Genomic DNA, 21,729 nt, shown 5'->3' on the forward strand with positions numbered 1-21,729 from the left:
CTAAACTTTTGGGAACTTTTAAAGTGTTAAAAATAATAAAGCACAGTGTAAAAATCATAATAAAAAAATAAGGAATATTAAAATAGTAACAATGGACAGGTTGGTCAAATGAAATATTCCAGAAGATTCAAGAATTGGCAATATGTAAAATTCTGCAAACAGTCAGCAGCTTTTAAAAACATCCATGTAGCTCTAGTTATATGTCCAGAAATGTGTGAGGCTCCATGTGTTATAATAAAAGCAAAGCCTGGATGTTTTATAGAAAACAAACTACTACCTATGATGTGGGCATTAAAAAAGTTAATATATATAAATCATTCAAATATTGCTAGGCATAGTAAGAGATTAACAAATATTAACTTTATTATTTGGGATAAATCATCTCTTAAGTATCTTCTATCAGTAAAAAGAGCTCATAACTACATCATTTTTTAAAGATAATGTCAAGAGGGTTATTTAGTAACAAAATTTAAAAAGGTATAACTATCTGATTTTTATTTAGTGGTAACCAATTTTTTGCTCCCCTAAAACATACACTTCCAATCAATCCTGTTTCCTTTTTACTGAAAGAACTTTTCATGATGACTGTAATACTGAAGTATAATTTAGAAGCAGTCTCTAAAACTGGAAGTAATGTTCATCTAAATACGCCCTGCCAAGTTTAAAAATGTATTAGGAGTTAAATTGAAACATGTTGAAAATGACTCATTGTGGACCAGAATATACACTGTAGGAAATAAGAGCTCATTTACAAGTGGGAGAAATACACTCACACTTCATCTGTGGTAATTCTCTGGACTTTTCTTCCAGTAAACATCATATTTTAAAATAATTGTGGAAAATATCTTACTTTTAACTGAAGTTTTTATGAGTTGACTTAGTCAGCTGGCATTCCAATTTCTTATACATATCTTTTTTTGGATGTGGATATATTTACCAAATGTAAATCTATGAAAATTTCCCCCAAAGCAACAGCAGCAGCCTATTAAAAAAGCTGTATAAACACACACACACACACACACACTCTCTCTCTCTCTCTCTCTCTCCCTCTCTCTCTCTCACTTGCTGGTTCAATTTACGTGCACAATGGCCAGCGACTACCCTAGATTTCTAAGAAAGTATCCTAAAAAGTGTTTAGACATTATTATGTGCTTTCCTTAATTTACAAACATGTTACTGTACTGATAAGTCACCAGGAGGGCATATACTTGATTGTTTTTTATAGTAATACTACAAATTTGTACTGATTCTATCTACTCTCTCCACTTGTGATTCAAAATTACACACTTGTGAGCAGCTGGCTAGACTGAGGAAAGACCATGGAACTCACCTGAGTGAGTTCCCCCACCCCGAATCCCCCAAGAGTGTCTGTAAGATGAATGAACCTGAAACCTTGGTGTTACTAGCAACATTTTCTCTAAGCTAATTAATGAACCACACACTTAAATATATCTTTGATCATAACTTTAATGTGGCCTTAAGCTGGATTCAGTCAAAAAGTGCTTATGAATTCTAGTTTGTTTAAATTTTCTGAGCATTGTTTCCTTATTTCATCAATTATTTGATCAGGAACTGTAGCAAGCAATTCATTGAAGTATTTGTTTTGCTGCCTCTTTACACAGAAAATTTTTTTTATTGTGTGCCCACCACACAAAAAGAAACTTTATCTAGAAACTAACCTAACCACAAACTGTATTTTATAAATGTGACCATCACCTCTGGCAACAAGTGAGCAGTGTGGGCATGGGCTTGTAACCGAGCAGGACAATAGAACTTTCCCTCTTGAAAATTTGATACAGAAAGGCTCAACCTTTTTTTAAAAAAAATGTGTGCATGTGTGTGTGTATGTATATATATGACATTTATTTTGGTAACAATGGTTATTATATAAGTGTGAGGTGTACAACTTTATAATACAACATCTGTATACTCCACTGTGCGCTCACCACCTGAAGTCTAGTCTCCTTTCGTTACCACATACTTGAGCCCCTTTCCCTTCTTCATCTCCCCCAGCTCCTCTTCCCCTTTAGCACCCCTTCATCACACACACAGTCATTACAGAGTGATTCTCAAGATCCTGAATTCTTATTTTAAAACATTTTTTAATATACTATTTATTGCAGAATAGTTTTCAATTTTATTTTAGCCTTTTTATCTTTTTCATCTTAAAACAGCTCGAGCCACTTATTGATGTGAAAAGAATATAGTATTATTTTTGTCCCAAATGTATTTTTTACACATACATAGACAGACAGACACACACACACATACACACAGTGTCAGAGAGGCCTTTCTTGACTATTTATCAAGGTTAATCCTGCCCAAGCCATTCTTCTTCCTTACACAACCTACTTCACAGCAATCATCAAAACATATAATTATAATAATTATATGTTTGTTTATTTTGTCTTCCTCAACTGACTCTCAGCAGGGGCACTCTCTAGTTTATTTACTAATATATATCAGCACCCAGCACAGTGACTGGCACACAGAAGGTATCAATAATTATTTGTTGGTTGAATAAATGGGAAATAGGGGGGAGTAGGAAAAAGTAGTTGTGAATCACAGCTTTCTTGTTCAAGTGCCTGGATAAATGGTGTTAGTCAGAAAGCAAAACTATGGGAGGAAGAACAGGTCTGGGCAAGAGGATTACCTGAGTGGGGAAAGAGGGAACAACCAATTAAGAGGTACTGCACACACTTACAACATGACACCGGTCTAGAAATAACAAGAAGCTCAACCAGGATGATGGCAACAGAAGTGAAGAGGGTTTTAGAGATATTATTAGGATACAATGTATAAAATTTGATAAGTGATTATACATAGGAACAACGGGAGAGGATTATTATTCTGAAGATTCAAACAGAAATAGCTTAAAAATGGTAGTGCAATTTATGGAAGTGAAGTCAGTTGAAGCAACTTTTAGTTTTGGGAGGGGTGATTATGGCAGGAAGCAAAGTTTGTTTTAGAAATACTGAATTTAAAGTTCCAGAAAGACATCCACGTAAAAATATCAGGTAGCTGGAAATCTCCGTTTATAAGACATAAGAAAAGGTATGGGTTGAGTTTACGAACATTGTTGGTCGTTTCTTAAAGTAACAGTGGAAGCTGAGTAGAAGACAAGGTCCCAGGGGGAAGATGGAACACACACAGGAACACAAGAACAAATGTCATGAAAACAAAATAGAAAAGAAAAATGGAAGAACTGTTCCAGATTGAAAGAGACTGAAGAAGCATGAGAACTAAAAGCAATGCATGATTCTAGACTGGTTCTTGTACCAGAAGAAAAACTATCATAAGCCATTATTGGGACAAATGAAAAAATGGGTAAAAGTACTATTATCAATGTTTTCTTACATTTGAAATGCACTGTGGTTACATAAGGGAATATTCTTATACCTAGGAAATAAATTGTGAAGAGGTAAAAGTATACGGTGTGTTCAATGCATTAAACTAGTCAGAAAAAAAATGTGGGTATATGTGTATGAGTGAGGAAGGGAGGGCAGAATAAGAAAGATAAAACAAATGAGCAAAATGCTAAAAAGGGGTGAATTTAGGTAAAAGATATAAAGAACTTCCTTGAACCATTCCTGTTGTTTTTGTGCACATACAAACTTATTTGAAATAACGTAAAAAAGAATACGGACTAAGATAGAATGAAGGAGCACAGCCTTGATTTTAAAAGGTAAATATGAATTAATCCCTTGAGAGTGATGGCCATTCAGAGTAGTTCAGGATTGAGGAGTGAAGAGGTTTATGTCAGTAAGTATGCAAAGAGCACTTCTCCAACCATTTGTTCCATTTACACAACAAAATATGCACAACACATGCTGATGATGCTAGTCCATTTCTGTTATATATATATTTTTTAATCCTGAACTGAAGATGTGTATATTGATTTTAGAGAGAGAGGAAAGGAAAGAGGAAGAGAGAGAGACAGAGAGAAACATCGATCGGTTGCCTCAATTGGGCATCAAATCTGCAGCCTTTTTGGTGCATGTGACGGTGCTCCAAACAACTCAGCCACCTGGCCAGGGGCTCCATTTCTGTTCTTTTGAGGTGGAGAATAGGTGTATCATTTTAGAACCAGTACCACTTAAGTCCAGTTATAAAATAATAAATTATCCATGAATAGTTAAAGAACTCCCTGGGCCATTGTTCCTGATGAGACAAGGAATTTCAGATCAAACCAACACTTAATAAAGAAAAAGGAAGATAGCCCTAGCCGCTTTTGCTTAGTGGTTAGAGCATCTGCCGCAGACTGAAGGGACGTGGATTCGATTCTGGTCAAGGGCACATACCTGGATTGCAGGCTGGATCCCTGGCCCGAGTTGGGGGGCTGTGGGAAGCAACCAATAGATGTGTCTCTGTCTCTCCTCCTCCCTTCCACTCTCTCTAAAAAATCAATGAAAGAAATATCCCTGGGTAAGGGTTAAAAAAAAGAAAAAAAGAAAAAGAAAGACAGATGAGAGGTGGCATAAAATAAAACCTATATGCTGTGGTCTGAATATGGGAGTTTCTCATCGGTTCCTTTCAGAGCCTATTTCTAAACTGAAAAGGAACAAATATTTTTCATCTCAGCAGTAAATTTCTTTGTGCTTTCATATACACTACATTACTACTAATTCCAAAGCCTCTACTGGGGAAAGGAATGGAAATACTTGTGGGTAATTTAGGAAGCAATGAGTACAGCTTGAGATATAATCCTACACAAGTGAACAAATTTATGTCAGATGGAGCAACAGTTTAAAAGCCAAGAGAAAATTTTAGAACAACATGGGGTTAGACTATTTCAATATAAACAAAGCAAACTTATGGGAAAATAGGACATTGCAAGAAATAAGAGAAACCAAGTATCAAAGGAACTGTAATTTTATAAACTCTGGAAAATCATTAGATTAGCCGATTAATGAGAGTATTTTGCAAATTATCAAACAAAAAATTCAGATACTAAAAAGTTTCATCTAAAAAGTATAAATTTATTGTATATTCTTTCTTTCACAAATAAGTATGACAAGAGTAACTTAATATAGGATTGAGAACTAGGAATTCATACATTCAAATAACAATTATGATGTGATACGTTATGTAACCATGAAATCTAAGAATAATATGAATGAAATTATCACAGAGCTAAGTAAAATAAAGTTTAAGTACAATACTACAGCTGTTATTTCAAATCTCAATATCCTTTATTCCACTAATTTATTTAGCAAATGATACAAACACTGACCTGCTAACTGAAGAAGCCGGAAGCAGATTAAAAGACAGATAAACAAAGATAGAACAATATAAGAGTATGAAAAAAAGGCATGTCAAAACAGTTCTCATCTTGGGGATAAAGCACTGAATAGAAATTTAAGACAACTAGCTTCTATATCAAGCTTTAAACTAGCCCAATATGACAAAAATCACTTACTCTACTCACCTCTTACTTTTGTGTTCTACATGTAAAAATGAGGACAAAACCCTACTATAATCGAAGAAGTTACAGGGACTGAAAACATAACATCAAGTAATTACCACTGAAAAATACTTATGAACTGAAAACGATTCCAAGTACATTTCAAAATATTTTAAACAGTTAAGATAATCATAACTGAAAAAATACCATTAAAAGCAATTCTAGATGGCAAGCTTAGATTCATATATAGGCTTCTCATATAGGCTCCCAGATATAAGTGTATTCACCTTTTTCTATTATTCACACTCATCAAGTTAAACAATTTCCATTTTGACAGAATCTTCAGAGTGCATGGAGAGATTCAAAGCAACAGAACATGAGGTAATAACTGTTCAAATTCATGAAAGCTGGATTTGTTACTTATTATTTGTTACTTTATTTTTACATAAATTATTAAACTTGAATTGGAACCTATGTAGACCTTTTACATGCCTGAGGAAATCCATTATTTTGTAGAAAATAATTTGATTTGACTTTGGGTGATGAGCACACAATGCAATATACAGATCATTTATCATTTGACCCAGTGATCCCACTTCTAGGAATATATCCTAAGGAACCCCAAACACCAATCGTAAAAAACTTATGCACCCCTATGTTCACAGCAGTGCAATTCACTATCGCTAAGATTTGGAAACAGCCCAAGTGCCCATCAGTAAATGAGTGGATAAAAAAGCTGTGGCACATTTACACCATGGAATACTATGTGGCTGTGAAGAGAAAAGACCTTTTGGCCTTTGGCACAGCATGGAGGAAACTAGAGTGAAATGAGCCAGGCAGAGGACAAGTACCAAACGATCTCCCTTATATATGGAATATAATAAACAAAATAAACTGATGAATAAAGTGCATCCAGTAACACAGAAGCTTAGAACAAACTGAGGGATCTCAGAAGGAAGGCGGGGAGAGATTAATCAGGGAACTTGTATGTTTATAGGCATGGCCCATGGACATGGACATTGGTGTGGGGAGGGCCTAGGGGTGGGATGGATGTGGGGTGGAGGGGATCAGTAGGGTTAAAACGGGAACATCTATAATGGTCTCAACAATAAAGATAAAGTAAAAATAAAATAAAATTAAAAAAAGAAATGTGTACTTGAAACCTGTATGACCCTATTAACCAATGTCACCACACTAAACTTAATTTAAAAAAAAAAAAAAAAAGAGCCCAGCTGGCATGGCTCAGCGGTTGAGCACTGACTTATGATCCAGGAGATAGGGGTTGGACTCCTGGTCACATGCTCCAGTTGCAGGCTCGATCCCCAATTGGGAGTGTGCAGGAGGCAGCTGATCAGTGAATCTCTCATCATGGATGTTTCCATCTCTCTCTCTCTCCATCCCTCTCTCTGAAGTCAATAAAAATATATTAAGAAAAAAAAAAAAAAAATTAAAGCCCTTGAATAAAAAGGACTTAGTTCATTTATAAGTGGCATATTACTTCCTTACATTTCTCTTTATAATAACGCTGGTTGTTTAATCATTAAATGAGGTATATGATAAAGAAAAACTTTTAACATAAATGAAAAAGTTGAAACTAATTATACCTGATTAGAAAATTGTGTATGGGCATGTCTGAGGCTGTATTTACTTAAAGCATGATTCAGGGAAATTGTAATCCATGTAAAGATTCAAACATAGTTGTTTATTCTGATCTTGATATCAAGGACAAAGAATCACATAGTTGAGTATTAAAAACTCAACCTCTGAAAAATAAAAATATTTTTCCTTGGGTTCCACTATATACAAAAGTCCACATGATATTCCCAAAATATGAGTTCAAATATTTCTAGGCAATTTACACTCAAAAGAATTTCAGTGGATATTAAAAAATTATAGTGTCCCTTTCAAATAGTCCTAAGCACTAAGTTTTTATTTTGAAAAAACACAGGAAAAGTAAACTGCAGATATTTAAAAAATTATACACTAAAAAATAGCCTGGGTTCATCATTCCTTTTGCATGGTAACTTAACTAGTTTATTAACTCTTGAGCTGTTGTCACAGATAATTCCAGGATTAAAAGAGACTTCAAACTCATGACGCTACCCACTTGATGCTTCAATGTTTACAAGCACATTTCTGCTGAACGCTTGCTTGGCCAGCTAAGGCCTAAACACTTCCACTGATGGAGAATGCTAGATGGCAAAGCATTTTAGAAAACCCCATTAGAAAGTTTGTTTTTACTCTTTCTTGTACCCAGTGATCCCAATTCTACTACTTTAAGTCTTACCAAGTAAGAAAACCAGCTTGTTCATATAGGAACTCTTCAAATATTTGTTGACAGTTATAATCTAGCACTGTTAGAGGATATTTTTGAGTCTTTTCACAGTTTAGGTCATTTTCCTTTTAAGACCTTGGGTTTAAAGCTTTGGTGCCTAGACCCCAGCATAATTCTATAGATAAGGCAATTACCAACCACATTCTAGATATAACTTCTATTACCGTAGGATAATATCTCCATATTGAAATCTTACAAGTTCTTTCCGCATTTAAATTTCAAGCATTTATTGTCATATTTCAATTCAATTATACTAATAATGCAGGTTTTCTGGACCCAAGTGTATGATCTTACATTTATTCATTAAGTTCCATTCAGCTCATTAATTCTGCCTGAAAAGATCTATCGTACTCAGATCTCATTCTGCAAATCAATTGCTTTGTTATTCTTCTATCTTATATGATATCAAATTTGTAACATAAGGTGTTTTCATTTTTACTCAGATAACTTACAAAAATGTAGAAATACAGTATTAAGTGTACTAAATGTAGTAACATAACACGACAGAGCATTACTGATGGCCATTATAAACCTACCTCCTGATTATTAATGATTCTCTAAAGTCATTTTGTAAAAATATATTCTCCATCTTGCTTAGAAGGCTATCATGAAAAGTCATGGCAAATCACTTTACACTAACTTCACGTCCGTGTTTTACCGGTGCGATATCCCTATTATGGACGGAAACGCGCTCTGCTTTGATGTATTCTTAGCAAGCCCATCCTGATTCTTGGTCAGACTTGCTTTCTCCAACAGCAATCTTAAAAACCACTACGAGGAAGGCTGCTTATTGAGAATAACCTTAGACATGCACTTATATTTTATTATATCTAAGTCTGAAGACAACTGTGAAAGGAAGGTTGGAAATGTCACAAGTTTCAATATTTAAATAGGACAAAAGAACATATTGTAAAAAAAACTATATCCAACATCTGCCCCCAGCCACCCAATTTCTTGTTCAACAGCAATAAGTGTTTATATGCACATAAACAAATATACACACATATAAAACGTACATGCATATATTATTGTTCTTTATATAGAAATGACAGCATTACATATATCTATACAGATATAGATATGTGCTATATATCCTGGGTGAATAAAATTAGTGCACCTATATGGTTGTGCTGTCACATATATATGGTTCTGCACCTTGCCTTTTTTCACCCAAAAACATATCTTAAAGATTTTTCTTTGTCAGACAAAAGTATGATGATTGTGATGGGGAGGGGGGTGGGTGGAGATGGAAGAGAGTATAGGGAGGATAGATGGTGATTTCTCCTTATCAGGATATAGAGATGGGGAATATATTTTTATGAAATGATTTTAGCTACATGTTGTATTCTACAGCTGTATCCATGTACTATAACTTATTTAGCTACTACTTAAATGTCAATGAATGTCTGGAATAATTCCAATCTTTTGTAACAGCAACCTATGCTATAAAGAACAAGTTGTTATATATATCATTTTGTACCTAGCAAGAATATCTGTAGGATAATATACTACAAGTGAAATTCCTGAGTCAAGAGCAATGTGCACTTATTCTTTGATCAGTTATAAAATTACTCTTCGAAGAGTTTGTACCAATTTAAAATTACACAAACAATGTATGAGATTGTTTTTCTGTACTCATGAAAACAGTGTATTATTAATCTTTCAGTTTTTGCTGGAAAATCACTAGTTTTAATTAGAATCTAATTTTCACTTATTGATTTGTAGGAGGGTCTTCCTATGGGGAAATTAGTCACATGACTGTGACAGGAGTTGCAAATATTTTTTCCCAGATTGCACTTGTCTTTTGACCTTCTTCATGGTAGTAGTTCTACACCAGCATTCTTCATTTGTAAGCAGTCAGGTTTATCAATATTTACTTTTACAAATTCTGAATTCCAAAAGTGTTCTGAAATCTAGGATTATGAAAACTATCTATCCTATGGTTGGTTTCTCTAGCACGTTAATTATTTTCATATAAATATCTGCTCTATTTCCAATTTATCCCACTGTAAGCATGAGGTATGAAACCAATATTTCTTTTTCACCTAGCTGGTTGCCCCATGACCTGATACAATTTATTGTTCTTATTCAGAAACTCACTTATTTAATTTTTCAATATGAGCCATAGATTTGTTATACTTGGTTAAAAAAAAAATCTTGCTGTAAGATGAATAAAATTTGATGATCTAATGTATAACATAACATGGTGGCTATAGTTGACAATGCTGTATTGTTTAACTGAAATTTTCTATGAGAATAAAACTTAAGTGTTCTCATACATAAGAAAAGATAAACATGTGTGGTGATGAATGTGTTAATTAACTTCATGGGGAAGGAACCCTTTCACAGTGTATACATATATCAAATCATCACGCTGTCCACTTTTAGTATCTTACAGTTTTGTGAATTACACCTTAATAAAAAGCAGGGAAAATAAACCAACCCTAAGAAAATTCAGAAATAATCCACCAGATTAGTAAAAAGTTAAGTGTCCAGAAGTCTGAGGAACGCAGGGATCTCCTCGAAAATAAAGATAATTAATGCCTCCATAAAGAAAGAAGGCCAAACCCACTCCAGACAGAAGCGTCAGGAGACCTGGTACAGTCTCACAGGGGGATGCAGGCCTGAATGTTTGTGGCAGCCCTAGCCTTTTATCACCAGGAAAAAAGCTGCAGGCACTCATTGAAGCTTTAGACTCAACTAATCTGTCCTCTGTTTGATCTACATATTAATATAAAAGAGGTGATTTTTTATAACATTCTCACTTTATCCCCTGAAAGATTCAGGCCAGCCTGGTGAGGCCAAAACAAAGACCCAGACTATGAGTCACCAGGCACCCTCCACAGGTCCTGTGGCCAGATGAGGGGTCAGGGCCCAGAAACCAGAGCCCTTACATGCAGCTGATGGAGCTGATCCTGAGCTTGCAGCAGACCACAGAGACTACATCATGCAGCTGGAGACCAGGCACCTGCAGCAGGGCCTCATGCAGGAGAAGCAGGAGCAGTCAGGCCACCATCCTCGTCCACGTAATGTGCCCGGTGGTCAACCACTTACAGTCTGGGGCCACAAGGCCTGGGACTCCAACTGCCTCCCCTTTCCCTGGGCTCTAGGGGTGATGTTGCGGGTGAGCAGCAGGCCCAGCCATCCAGGCAGCCTGACCAGCTAAATCACCGAGTGATTCGGAAGCTGCATTCTTCAGTCACGACCTGTCCAACAGTGGGTTGACATCTCTGTCTTACACCACTCCAGCTTCCAGGACTGCATGACCTACCAAGGAGACAAATGCCACGAGAACAAGAACCCTTCAGCTTCATAACCTTGGTGTCAGTGAGAACAAGCTCTGCGTTGGTCTGATGACTGAAAGGTTGAGTCGGAGTGACATGAACTATATTGATGATGGCCTTCTGCAATATTCTGACTGGAGAGGAGAGACATTCCTGCAGGAAGAAGTGGCCTAGTTCCTGACCTACTATAGCAAGGCACCTGCCCAGCTCGATGCAGAAAATGTGGCTGTTCTAAGTGGCTACTGCTCTGTCTTCTCTGTGTTAACCATAGTTCTGTGTGATACAGATGAGGCCTTTCTGACTCCCACCCCCTTCTATGCTGGCTTCACCTATACTTCCAGCCTATGTGAAAGCTGAGCTGATTCATGTTCGCCTGGACAGTGAGATCACTGAGGTGAACACCCATCTGTTCCAGCTGACTGTGGACAAGTTGGAGAAAGCCTTCCTTGAGGCCAGGCTTAAGGGGAGAAAGGTCACAGGTCTTGTGCTTATCAACCCTCACAATCCTCCGGGAGACATCTACTCCCAGGACTCACTGAAGGAATACCTGGAATTTGGCAAGAGGTACAACCTACATGTGATTATAGATGAAATTTACATCCTGTTTGATGATCTATCACATTCCACAGTGTTCTGAGAATGGAGCTTGCCTAACTCCAAGAGGACCCATGTGATCTGGGATACCAGTAAGGATTCTGGGATCTCTGGCACGTTTTGGGGCTCTGTACACCCACAACAAGAAGGTGGCTTCTGCTGTGAGTGCTCTTGACTGCCTCCACAGCATCTCTGGCATCACCCAGCACAAGCTGTGTTGGCTGCTCCAGGACAGAGAATGGATTGACAAAGTATATCTTCCCACTAGTTGCTCCCGTCTGCAGTCAGCTCACAGGTACAACACTAACAAGTTGAAGGTCCCTTCTCTCAGCTGTGCTCTGGCCTCTAAGTCTGGATCAACTTGAAAGTACCTGGACCCAAGCACATCTGAGGAAGAGCTGCTCCTTTATCACCATTTCCTGGACAACAAGCTGATATTGTCCCCTGGCACGTCCTACATATGTAAGGAGCCTGGCTGGTTCCACCTAAAAGTCGCCATGCATTGATTCTCTCAGGCACTAGCGGAACAGAAGCAGAATCTAACAGTGAAGCAACTGAAGGATGCACAGAGGGAGTAAGTGGACTGCCTCCCAATGAGGAGCTCCAACCAATCACATGCTCAGGGTGTCCCTGACATCAGCCTCTGGTCCAAAAGGCTGTAGTACTAACCTGCTGCTGTAACAGAGCAGACAGTGGGCTCCTCCAGAAATTGGCTCATCTGACCCAGTCAGCACCCTCAAGCTGAGCATTTGTCACTTCTGAAAGCTCTGCATTTTTTTATCCTTTGCTAGTCATTGTGTGGTGTGAAACGATTTCAGGAGGTTCTGGGTGCGAAAGCCTGAAGGAATAAAGGGAGCTCTGGATGGGTTTTATTTTGTATCCTATATCTAATAAATTCCATATTACCCAGAAAGAAAGAAAAAAGGCCAACAATGCCTGGTTCCAGGAATGGGTACCCAAAACACATTCTAATCTCTCACCATCCATGGGGGTCAGGCACAGCAGGTGATAAGAGTATTCCTGGAAGCCACTGTTCCTCAGAAATGGCCAGCAATAATTTAACTCTAAAATAAAAATGACTACAAGCCACTTAATCCAAATGCATCTCTAACTCACTACCCTTCACCAGGATCCCAAAAGGTCTATGCTACTCCACCACCACCCAACACAAGAAGTTAGAGTGTACACTTAAAAAAATATGTTGCTGGTATTTTCATATGAATCCCATTAAATATATAGTTTAACTTAAAAAACCTGACATTTTCATAAAAAAGTAGTTCTCTATGCACTCCATTCTCCAAAATGAATTTTGGATGGATGATAGGTATAATGTGAAAAATATAACTATAAAAACTCATATGGAAGAGTGAAGGTACAATACACACAAGAATAGCCATAGCATTTCTGAAAAAGAGTTTTAGTCAGTTTTCAATTTTCAGTAAAAAGTCTTTTGAAATTTTTGACACGAATTGTACTGAATTTATAGATTAACTAAGGAAGAATTAAATTGTGGAGCCATCTAGAGTCTTACTTTTTTGAAGTCATCTAGCAACAGTAGAGCCTTAAAGTAGAGGGATTATCCTTTCTATTTGTCAATATTATAGCTAAAAAAAAAAAAAATAGATAAATACCTTTAGCTGCTTTAAGCATTTTGTTAAAGCCCACACTTATTTTTTTTTAAAACTTTTGTGATTTTTTTAAAAAAAATCTTTATTGAGAGAGGAAGGGAGAGGGAGAGAGAGAGACAGAAACATCAATGATGAGAGTCATTGTTGACCGGCTGCCTCCTATACACCCCCGACTGAGGATCGAGCCCTCAACCTGGGCATGTGTCCTGACCGGGAATACACCCATGCCATTATGGTCAATTAATATTTGACAAAGGAGGCAACAACATACAATGAGTAAAGACAGTCTTTTCAATAAATGGTGTTGGAAAAATTGGACAGATGTATGCAAAAAAATGAAACTGGACCACCAACTTACACCATACACAAAAGTAAATTCAAAATGGATAAAAGACTTAAATGTAAGGCATGAAACCATAAAAATCCTAGAGGAAAACATAGGCAGTAAAATCTCAGACCTCTCTCATAGCAATATGTTTGCTGATGCATCTCCTAGAGCAAGAGAAACTAAGGAGAAAATAAACAAATGGGACTGCATCAAAATAAAAAGCTTCTGCACAGCAAAGGAAACCATCAACAAAACAAAAAGGGAGCCCACTGTATGGGAGAACATATTTGCCAATGACACATCGGATAAAGGGTTAATATCCAAAATATATAAGGAACTTATACAACTTAATAAAAGGAAGACAAACATTCCAATTAAAAAATGGGCAATGGACCTAAATAGACACTTCTCCAAAGAGGACATACAGATGGCTAAGAGACATATGAAAAAATGCTCAAAGCCGCTAATCATCAGAAAGATGCAAATTAAAACCACAATGAGGTATCACTTCACACCTGTCAGAATGGCTGCCATCACCAAATCAACGAAGGACAAGTGCTGGGGAGGGTGTGGAGAAAAGGGCACCCTAGTACACTGCTGGTGGGAATGCAGACTGGTGTAGCCACTATGGAAAGCAGTATGGAGTATCCTCAAAGGATTAAAAATAATTGACCTGCCATTTGACCCAGTGATCCCACTTCTAGGAATATATCCTAAGGAACCCCAAACACCAATCGTAAAAAACTTATGCACCCCTATGTTCACAGCAGTGCAATTCACTATCGCTAAGATTTGGAAACAGCCCAAGTGCCCATCAGTAAATGAGTGGATAAAAAAGCTGTGGCACATTCACACCATGGAGTACTATGCGGCTGTGAAGAAGGACCTTTTGGCCCTTGGAACAGCATGGAGGGAACTGGAGAGTATTATGCTAAGTGAAATGAGCCAGGCAGAGAAGGACAACGATCTTGCTTATATGTGGAATATAATAAAATAAACTGGTGAACAAAGTAGATCCAGTAACATAGAAGCTTAGAACAAACTGAGGGATCTCAGAAGGAAGGCGGGAAGGGGGTGTAGGTGGGGAGAGATTAATCAGGGAACCTGTATGTTTATGGACATGGCCCATGGACATGGACATTGGTGTGGGGAGGGCCTGGGGATGGGGTGGATGTGGGGTGGAGGGGATCAGTAGTGTTAAAAGGAAGATATCTGTAATGGTCTCAACAATAAAGATAAAGAAAAAAAAGAAAAGAAACATCAATGATGAGAGTCATTGTTGATCGGCTGCCTCCTGTACACCCCCAAATGGGGATCGAGCCCTCAACCTGGGCATGTGCCCTCACGGGGAATCGAACTGCGATCTCCCGGAGCCTAGGTCGATGCTCAACCACTGAGCCATGCCTGGCTGGGCAAGCCCATACTTATTCTGAGTTTTAGATTCCCATGTATTACTCTCATTCAGTTGTCCAATAAGTGCTTGGTCCTGTAATGTCCTTTAAAGGTGTGAGCATCCCCGCTATTTACTGCTCATAGGCTGGTTGAAAATCAGGCTCTGAATGAGCAAGGTTTTACTATCACTTCAAGAAATTAAGAATAAAGTTCTTCTAATTCTGGAGGTTAAAATGAGCTGTACCACTTTATTCTATATTCTAGTGGAAAATGATTTGGAAAGATATCAACTTTTTTAAAAAAAATTGATTTGAGAGGGGAAGGGAGTAGGATAGAGTTTAGAATATACAGAGTTTAGAACAAATATAAAATAGCCCATTTTAAGGATGATTTACTATTCTCTTCTTTCCAAATTAACAAAAACATACTAAAGCTAGCAAGTTATGAAATTCTGCTTGGTTTACTAGGTAAAATCTTATGCTTTCTTTTAAAGTTTGTTAGTTTGTTCATAAATATTGTTCTAGAGCCATTACTAAATTTATCACATTCAAAAGCATCAACAAAAAAGCCAAGTAAATCTTTAGTGGAAATCATATAGATTTATAAATAGAAGGATTATACATAACAAAAGATAGTTTAAAGATAGGTTGTAATAGAACTGCAACAAAACACTTGATCTATAAATTTGTTTCACATTAAGATCTTTGGAATTAGACATGCTTTCACATTATAGGAAAGATTTCTTCATGAGTACATTTATTAAAATTCCTCCATGGATCAGGTTTATAAAGTTGATGTGTATTCAGAAGGATAACAATTTGAACCATTCTAAAGTTTTGACATTCCAAAGAACTAAAGGCAGGTTCATTGTAGGAAGACCTGCCTCAATATTTAGTTTGATTTACTGCTTAAACCACAAATAAATCTTCAAGTGTACATTTAACAATTAAAAGACCCATTCAGCTTATTTTCAAAGTTTATCAGTATGTGAAAGATATAAGGAAATTTTTTGTACTATCTTAGTAACTTTTCTGTCTGAAGTTATTTCAAAATAAAAAGTTTAAGAAAAGGTTAAGCATTGTTTACTCTGCATATAGTCAAACCACTGAAAATTCTGTGTTTAATGAACTAATATTTACCATAATATTCATCAGTGATTTTCTTTTTAACTAGGCCATTAAATATCCTTTACTATTGATAAATAAAAATTCTCTCTTCTCCTCCCTCATACACATGAATCAGAACATAAAGATTTTTAAAAAATGAACTGGGGAGTATACAACGGTACAACTACTTTGGAGTTAACCTTGGCAGGTTCTCTTAAAGTAAAACATTCACCTACTCTATGATTAGTAATTCCACTCCTAGATATTTATCCAAGAGAAATAAAAACATATGCCCACCAAGAGAAGTATATAAAAAATGTTCACAGCAGCTTTATTCATGATAGCCCCAAACTGGAAACAACCTAAATGTCTATCAACAGGTGAGCGAATACACAAACTGTCGTATATTTATACTCAGCAATAGTAAGGAATGAACTACTGATATAAAAACAAGTGGATGAAACGTATAAGTCTAAATGAAAGAAGCTAGACACAAAAGAGTACATACTGTACGATTCCATTTAGTTTTAGTCCAGGAAGATAGAAATCAGTGTTTGCCTCTTGAGGAGTAGTAATTGAGATGGACAAAAATAGTGTTAGGAAAACTCTCTAGGGTGACAGAATTGCACTATATCTTGTTTCAATGTATGAAAGAATTACACATTACAAAAATAATGCTACATGTATATATTTCAGTTGAAATGAAAATTATACTTTATTAATTTTAACATGTCTATTTTCAGGATCCTTACCTGTCTAAGAGCTGATTATGTTTTTCTAAAGCATCCTTTTCAGCCATCACCGCTCGGTCCTTTTCAGCCAAAGCATTATCCCTTGCTTCTCGGAGATTTCTAAAATTTAAACATACATTCAGTTATTCTAAATACATAAGTATGCAGCTTTTAAAGATCCATAAATGAGCTTTTGTGGAGTTGGATGATCTGAAATCTTAAGGAGCACTGAAGGGATGGCAAACCAAACTGTGTATTATCTGAATTTGCCTGGCCTGGTGAGTTTTGTAGCAGCAGACAGCAGTGCAAGTACAAACATAGTCTATCTCTAAATGTCATGTTACCTTTCTTCACAACTTTTCTCCACATGGGTTGAAGGCAGACTAAACAGTAACTTGTTTAATACCATAAGGTAACAAGGCAGGTATAATTACTCACATATTATCCATGAGACAACTGAGGTTTTGAGATGTTAATAAATGTTCTATAAAATATTTTAAGTCAAAGATATAACATAGAGGTCACAGTATCAAGATGGAAATGAAGTTTGGGATATGAGCAAGAGAACAACTGAAGTGATGAGACACTTTGGGATCTCACCTGCAAATAAAGGGAAGAGAACGGAACACAGAAGGGCTGATAGATTAGGCAAAGGTAGAAGGGACAAAGTACATGAAATCCTGGTGAGACGACAAATTAAAAGTGCAAGCAGTTGTACAAGCAAGATGGAAGACTAGAGACTGCTGTTGGAAAATGATGCTTTGGAGGTAGAACAGTACTTCCAGTGACAGAATTTTAGCTGTGACCACTGGAGTAGCTAAATGAAGTGGAGCTGAGATAAAGGTCAATATTCATGCAGGGCTCAAGGAAATAAGAGGCCAGAGCAGCAATTTTCTAGTGGTGTGCTGCAAAAATTTTTAAACATGCAATGCCTGACTATTCATTCAGGGACAATGATCTCTTTTCCCTTAGGCCGTCAAATAAAAAAATGAGAACAGCCAACGCAACAATAGCTGTCCGGTGTGAATGAATCAAATTATACCTACTTTTTTTTTTGTCAGATTGGCAAAAAATATATTTTTTGGTGTGCCACAGAATTTTAGTAATTAGTTTATGCGTGCCACGAGATGAAAAAGGTTGAAAATCTGTGGGCCAGAGTAGTAGCTAAATCGTCCACTTACAGTGCTGATGACAGCACTGTAATTGAAATTGAAATTGACAGAAAAGATACATTTAGTGACATTAAGAGAAATGTCCAAAAGGTACAACAGGGAGTACTCAGGAGATGATACCTCCAGACACGAGCCTTTAAAGATCCAATTGAGTTTTTGTTTTTTATTAAAATAGAAGTTTAGATTAAAAAAAAAAATACCAATAGTAAGCTTCTTTCAGAGAGTAAATTTTTTCAAAAATCCTCTTCTCTAACAGTTATAACAAAAATAAAGATAGAGTATAACATAAGTGATTTTGTTTACTTAATCCTTACAAATCCTTTATGTTGTATTTTCTAACCTATTTTATAGCTGAGTGACCTGAAGTTTGGAGAGCTAAAGTACCTAGCCCCAAGTCACATGCTGTAAATGTTAAAGCCATAATTTGAGCCCAGCTATGTCTTACTCTAAAGTGAGTGGTTTTTTAAATCATATCACCCTATCTCCCATAAAGAACTGGTCTGGATATTAGAATTTGGTTTTTATTATTCATGGAGAATGTCAGTAGGGAGGCATGGAAACCCACACAGTTTGAATAAGTCTATCTAATAACTGTTAGAAATTCTTAGTGGTCATATGTGCTGTGCCAGTCCAGTACTCAATGTCATCTTTTGCATGGTACAAAACATGCAACAAATTTAAAATTTAAAACAGGTCAACCAATAGAGATTCATTAATGAAATAGTTTAGAAGCCAGAAATAAAATAATTTAAAGGAACTAGAATACAGATAACTCTTATTAAAAAGAAAATAAGTGCATTTAAAGTAGATACCATAAAATGGCATGTCATTTGCTGATATCATCCTGATTGCAATGACCTTTAAAAAATATTGTTATGAAACTAAAATATGAAAATTTACTTTATATAGAATAAAATTCTCAATGTATATTAGACATTTATATATTTTTTATTCCTAGATGATCTATACATTTTAGTCAGGAAATCATTATAAATTGGTTGCATTTTTCTTTTCTCAAATATAGTCTCATTATTCTATAAGTAGCAAAATTCCAAGTAGATCACATTTATAGTATTGATTAATCATGAATGCTTAGTAGGTACGTGGAGGAGCTTCAGTCTCTAGCTATATTGCCTTTCCTGTAATAATGGGCATTAAAAATAAAAGCAAGTCACAGGGAATGAAACAAAACCCAGACTAAACTAACAGTAGGGCTTATGAGAGGAGGTTCAGAGGGTACCAGTGCCTTCACCATGCCACAATCTGTATCATCCAGGAAAGTATAATTAGTGCCATATGAAGGCATAAACAAAATTCTGTGGTCAAAAAGAGGAACTGATTATTTTTCATTGGGGGAAGAGAGGTGAGTGAATTCAGGGAAGACATGTTAGAACTAGAAGAACACATAGATAAGGCAATTCAAAAAGAGAAAACTGAAATGAATCAAAGAAAGTGCTAAAAGCTGAAGCTTCTACCAGTAAGTCCTCTAATAAGTGTTTGCTGGTAAGATTTCTGTGTAAACTCATTCTCCTGATCAGGGCACCTTCATAGCCCTGCCCACAATGTGCATATATAAATAAGAAGCTGCATAATTCCTTTTAACACATAGAGATACTTTCTTTAATATTATCAACTGACTTTAATGTTTCAAATTAAGTCTGAGAGAGATAAACTGAACTATTCTTCCATTGACAATAAGAGTAATAAACACAGAGTGCTTACCATGTGCTAGAAACTATTCTAGGTACTTTAAATAATAACTCTTTTATTATTTGTAATAATATATTATATGTTATGATAACATGTTATAATTTAACCTTCACAACAACCCCACAAAGTGTAGGGTGTATCATTACCTCCATTTTACAAATGAGAAGACTGAAACAGAGAAGTATTTGCCTATGGTCACACAGAAGTAAGCTATGGAGACCAAATGTGAACCCAAACTGTCTGGTTCTAAAGTCACACTCTCTTCATCATACTAAGATTTCCTTTGTGCCCAGCCAGGTGTGGTTCAGTGGTTGAGTGTCGACCTAGGATCCAGGAGGTCGAGGTCCGATTCCTTGTCAGGGCACATGCCCGGGTTGCAGGCTCAATCCCCAGTTGGGGGCGTGCAGGAGGCAGCCAACCAGTGACGACTCTCTCATCATTGATGTTTCTATCTCTCTCTCTGAAATCAATAAAGATATATTAAAATAATAATAATAATAAAAATTAATTAATTAATTAATAAAATTTAAAAAATGTAATTACTTCTAAGATTTCCTTTGTTTCAGAGAAGATTTCACCTTGGGAAATTCTGTCATTATGAGATTTATATCGTAAATCATCTCATCGCACATATAGATGTTAAATCAAAAATAAGTCTTGAAAGAACTGTGAATATAGCATACACTTGTTTTCATAGGCCATGATGTTTCAAACTTAGACTGGTTTGAAAAATACCAGATGGATTGTATTCTGGTCATAGATAAAAGCATAACTGCTATAAGACTAATAAATTATCTACTTTTAAATGTTAAATGCGTTAGAAAATGTAACAAAATACAGTTAAAGAATAGCAAGAATTCAAATGTTCTTCAAAAGACAAAGTTGAAAAATTGATAGGAACTATGTGCAGCATGTACGAGCAATATATAGAAGCTAAAGTTTGAATTATAATAACAGAGAAAGGTGTGGGAAGCTGGTCAATTGGCCAACATTATAACAAATGTTTTGAAATACAAGAAAACCCAAGTATTTCATCCTTAAAAACGCTTTTAGAAAGCGAACATTTGATTCTGAAACTTTTTCATTATTCTTTCACGTTGTTTCCTACAAACGCCATCTGCCATACACATACTTATCTCTCCCATCCATCCTATATTTGTGTGTGGGAGGTAGACTGAGGAAAGATGACAGAAAAGGGAAATGAAATCTTACCAATTTTATGTAAAATGTAAGAGGAAAGTGAGTATGCTAATATTATAACTAGTGCCCAAATAAAGTACTTTCCAACTTGAGGTATTTTTTAGAGTGAAAGAGGGTGCTCTTAATAATCATGCCAGAGAAACAGGCATAAACCAGAACTTTCATGGACAAACAACTGGGCAATATCGTCACTCAAATTATAACATTCAAACAAGAATGTTATAATTATTTCTCTAAAAAAGAATTTTAATATTGCAATAAAATCTATGTATTTCATATGTAATCTAGTATATTTATGCAGGGATGACTTCATACACCTAAGTTTATCCAGAAGAAACTCACAACCAGAGCCTGGAAACCTCAGTACAAGACATACAACAACAAACTTCTGTACAGGGTGGAATGTATTTTCTTGCTACTAGAAGATAAATTTCAAGGTGCCAATATGCCAGATCTAAATTTACACTTGAAAAGTGGTAAGAAAAATGGTAGATGAATGAGAAAAACTTTAGGAACTACTGAAATTCTAACAGGAACAAATCAGAGCTTGAATAAATATCACGAATGCCTCAGAATTAGAAATTTACCAAGAATAAATAGTGAAGAAAACATGGTTGTCAGACGAGCTCAGCAGGCACAACTAAGCTACCCATTCTTCTCCTTCTGCCTCCATGTAAAATATTTTTGGTTAATAAAAGCGAATATTTGTTTTCCAGTTGGAACAAAATGCAAGTGAAACAGACTGTTTACATAACAAGCATATTCACAGGGAAAACATCTGAATTAATCACTCATACCTTCAGATTTTTCTTCCTGAATGAAATAAAACTGCTCATTTCCATATC

The 21,729-nt window shown here is 36.1% G+C and overlaps 1 protein-coding gene and 1 pseudogene across 2 annotated transcripts in view; one reads left to right on the forward strand and one right to left on the reverse strand.

Annotated features, from left to right (window-relative positions):
* The window catches only part of PIBF1 (progesterone immunomodulatory binding factor 1), a 163,086-nt gene that overhangs the window by 92,994 nt on the left and 48,363 nt on the right, over positions 1-21,729 (reverse strand). Inside the window, exon 10 of the mRNA XM_081130745.1 lies at positions 16,824-16,922. Within this exon, the coding sequence (XP_080986871.1) occupies positions 16,824-16,922 (99 nt within the window). The remainder of the gene's footprint in view (positions 1-16,823; positions 16,923-21,729) is intronic.
* On the forward strand, positions 10,634-12,123 carry LOC308553521 (putative inactive 1-aminocyclopropane-1-carboxylate synthase-like protein 2 pseudogene; annotated as a pseudogene). Its single transcript has one exon. The product of its transcript is annotated as a putative inactive 1-aminocyclopropane-1-carboxylate synthase-like protein 2 pseudogene (transcript).

The sequence above is a fragment of the Miniopterus schreibersii genome (assembly GCF_964146895.1).
Source record: "Miniopterus schreibersii genome assembly, chromosome: 2".
Taxonomy (NCBI): Eukaryota; Metazoa; Chordata; class Mammalia; order Chiroptera; family Miniopteridae; genus Miniopterus; species Miniopterus schreibersii.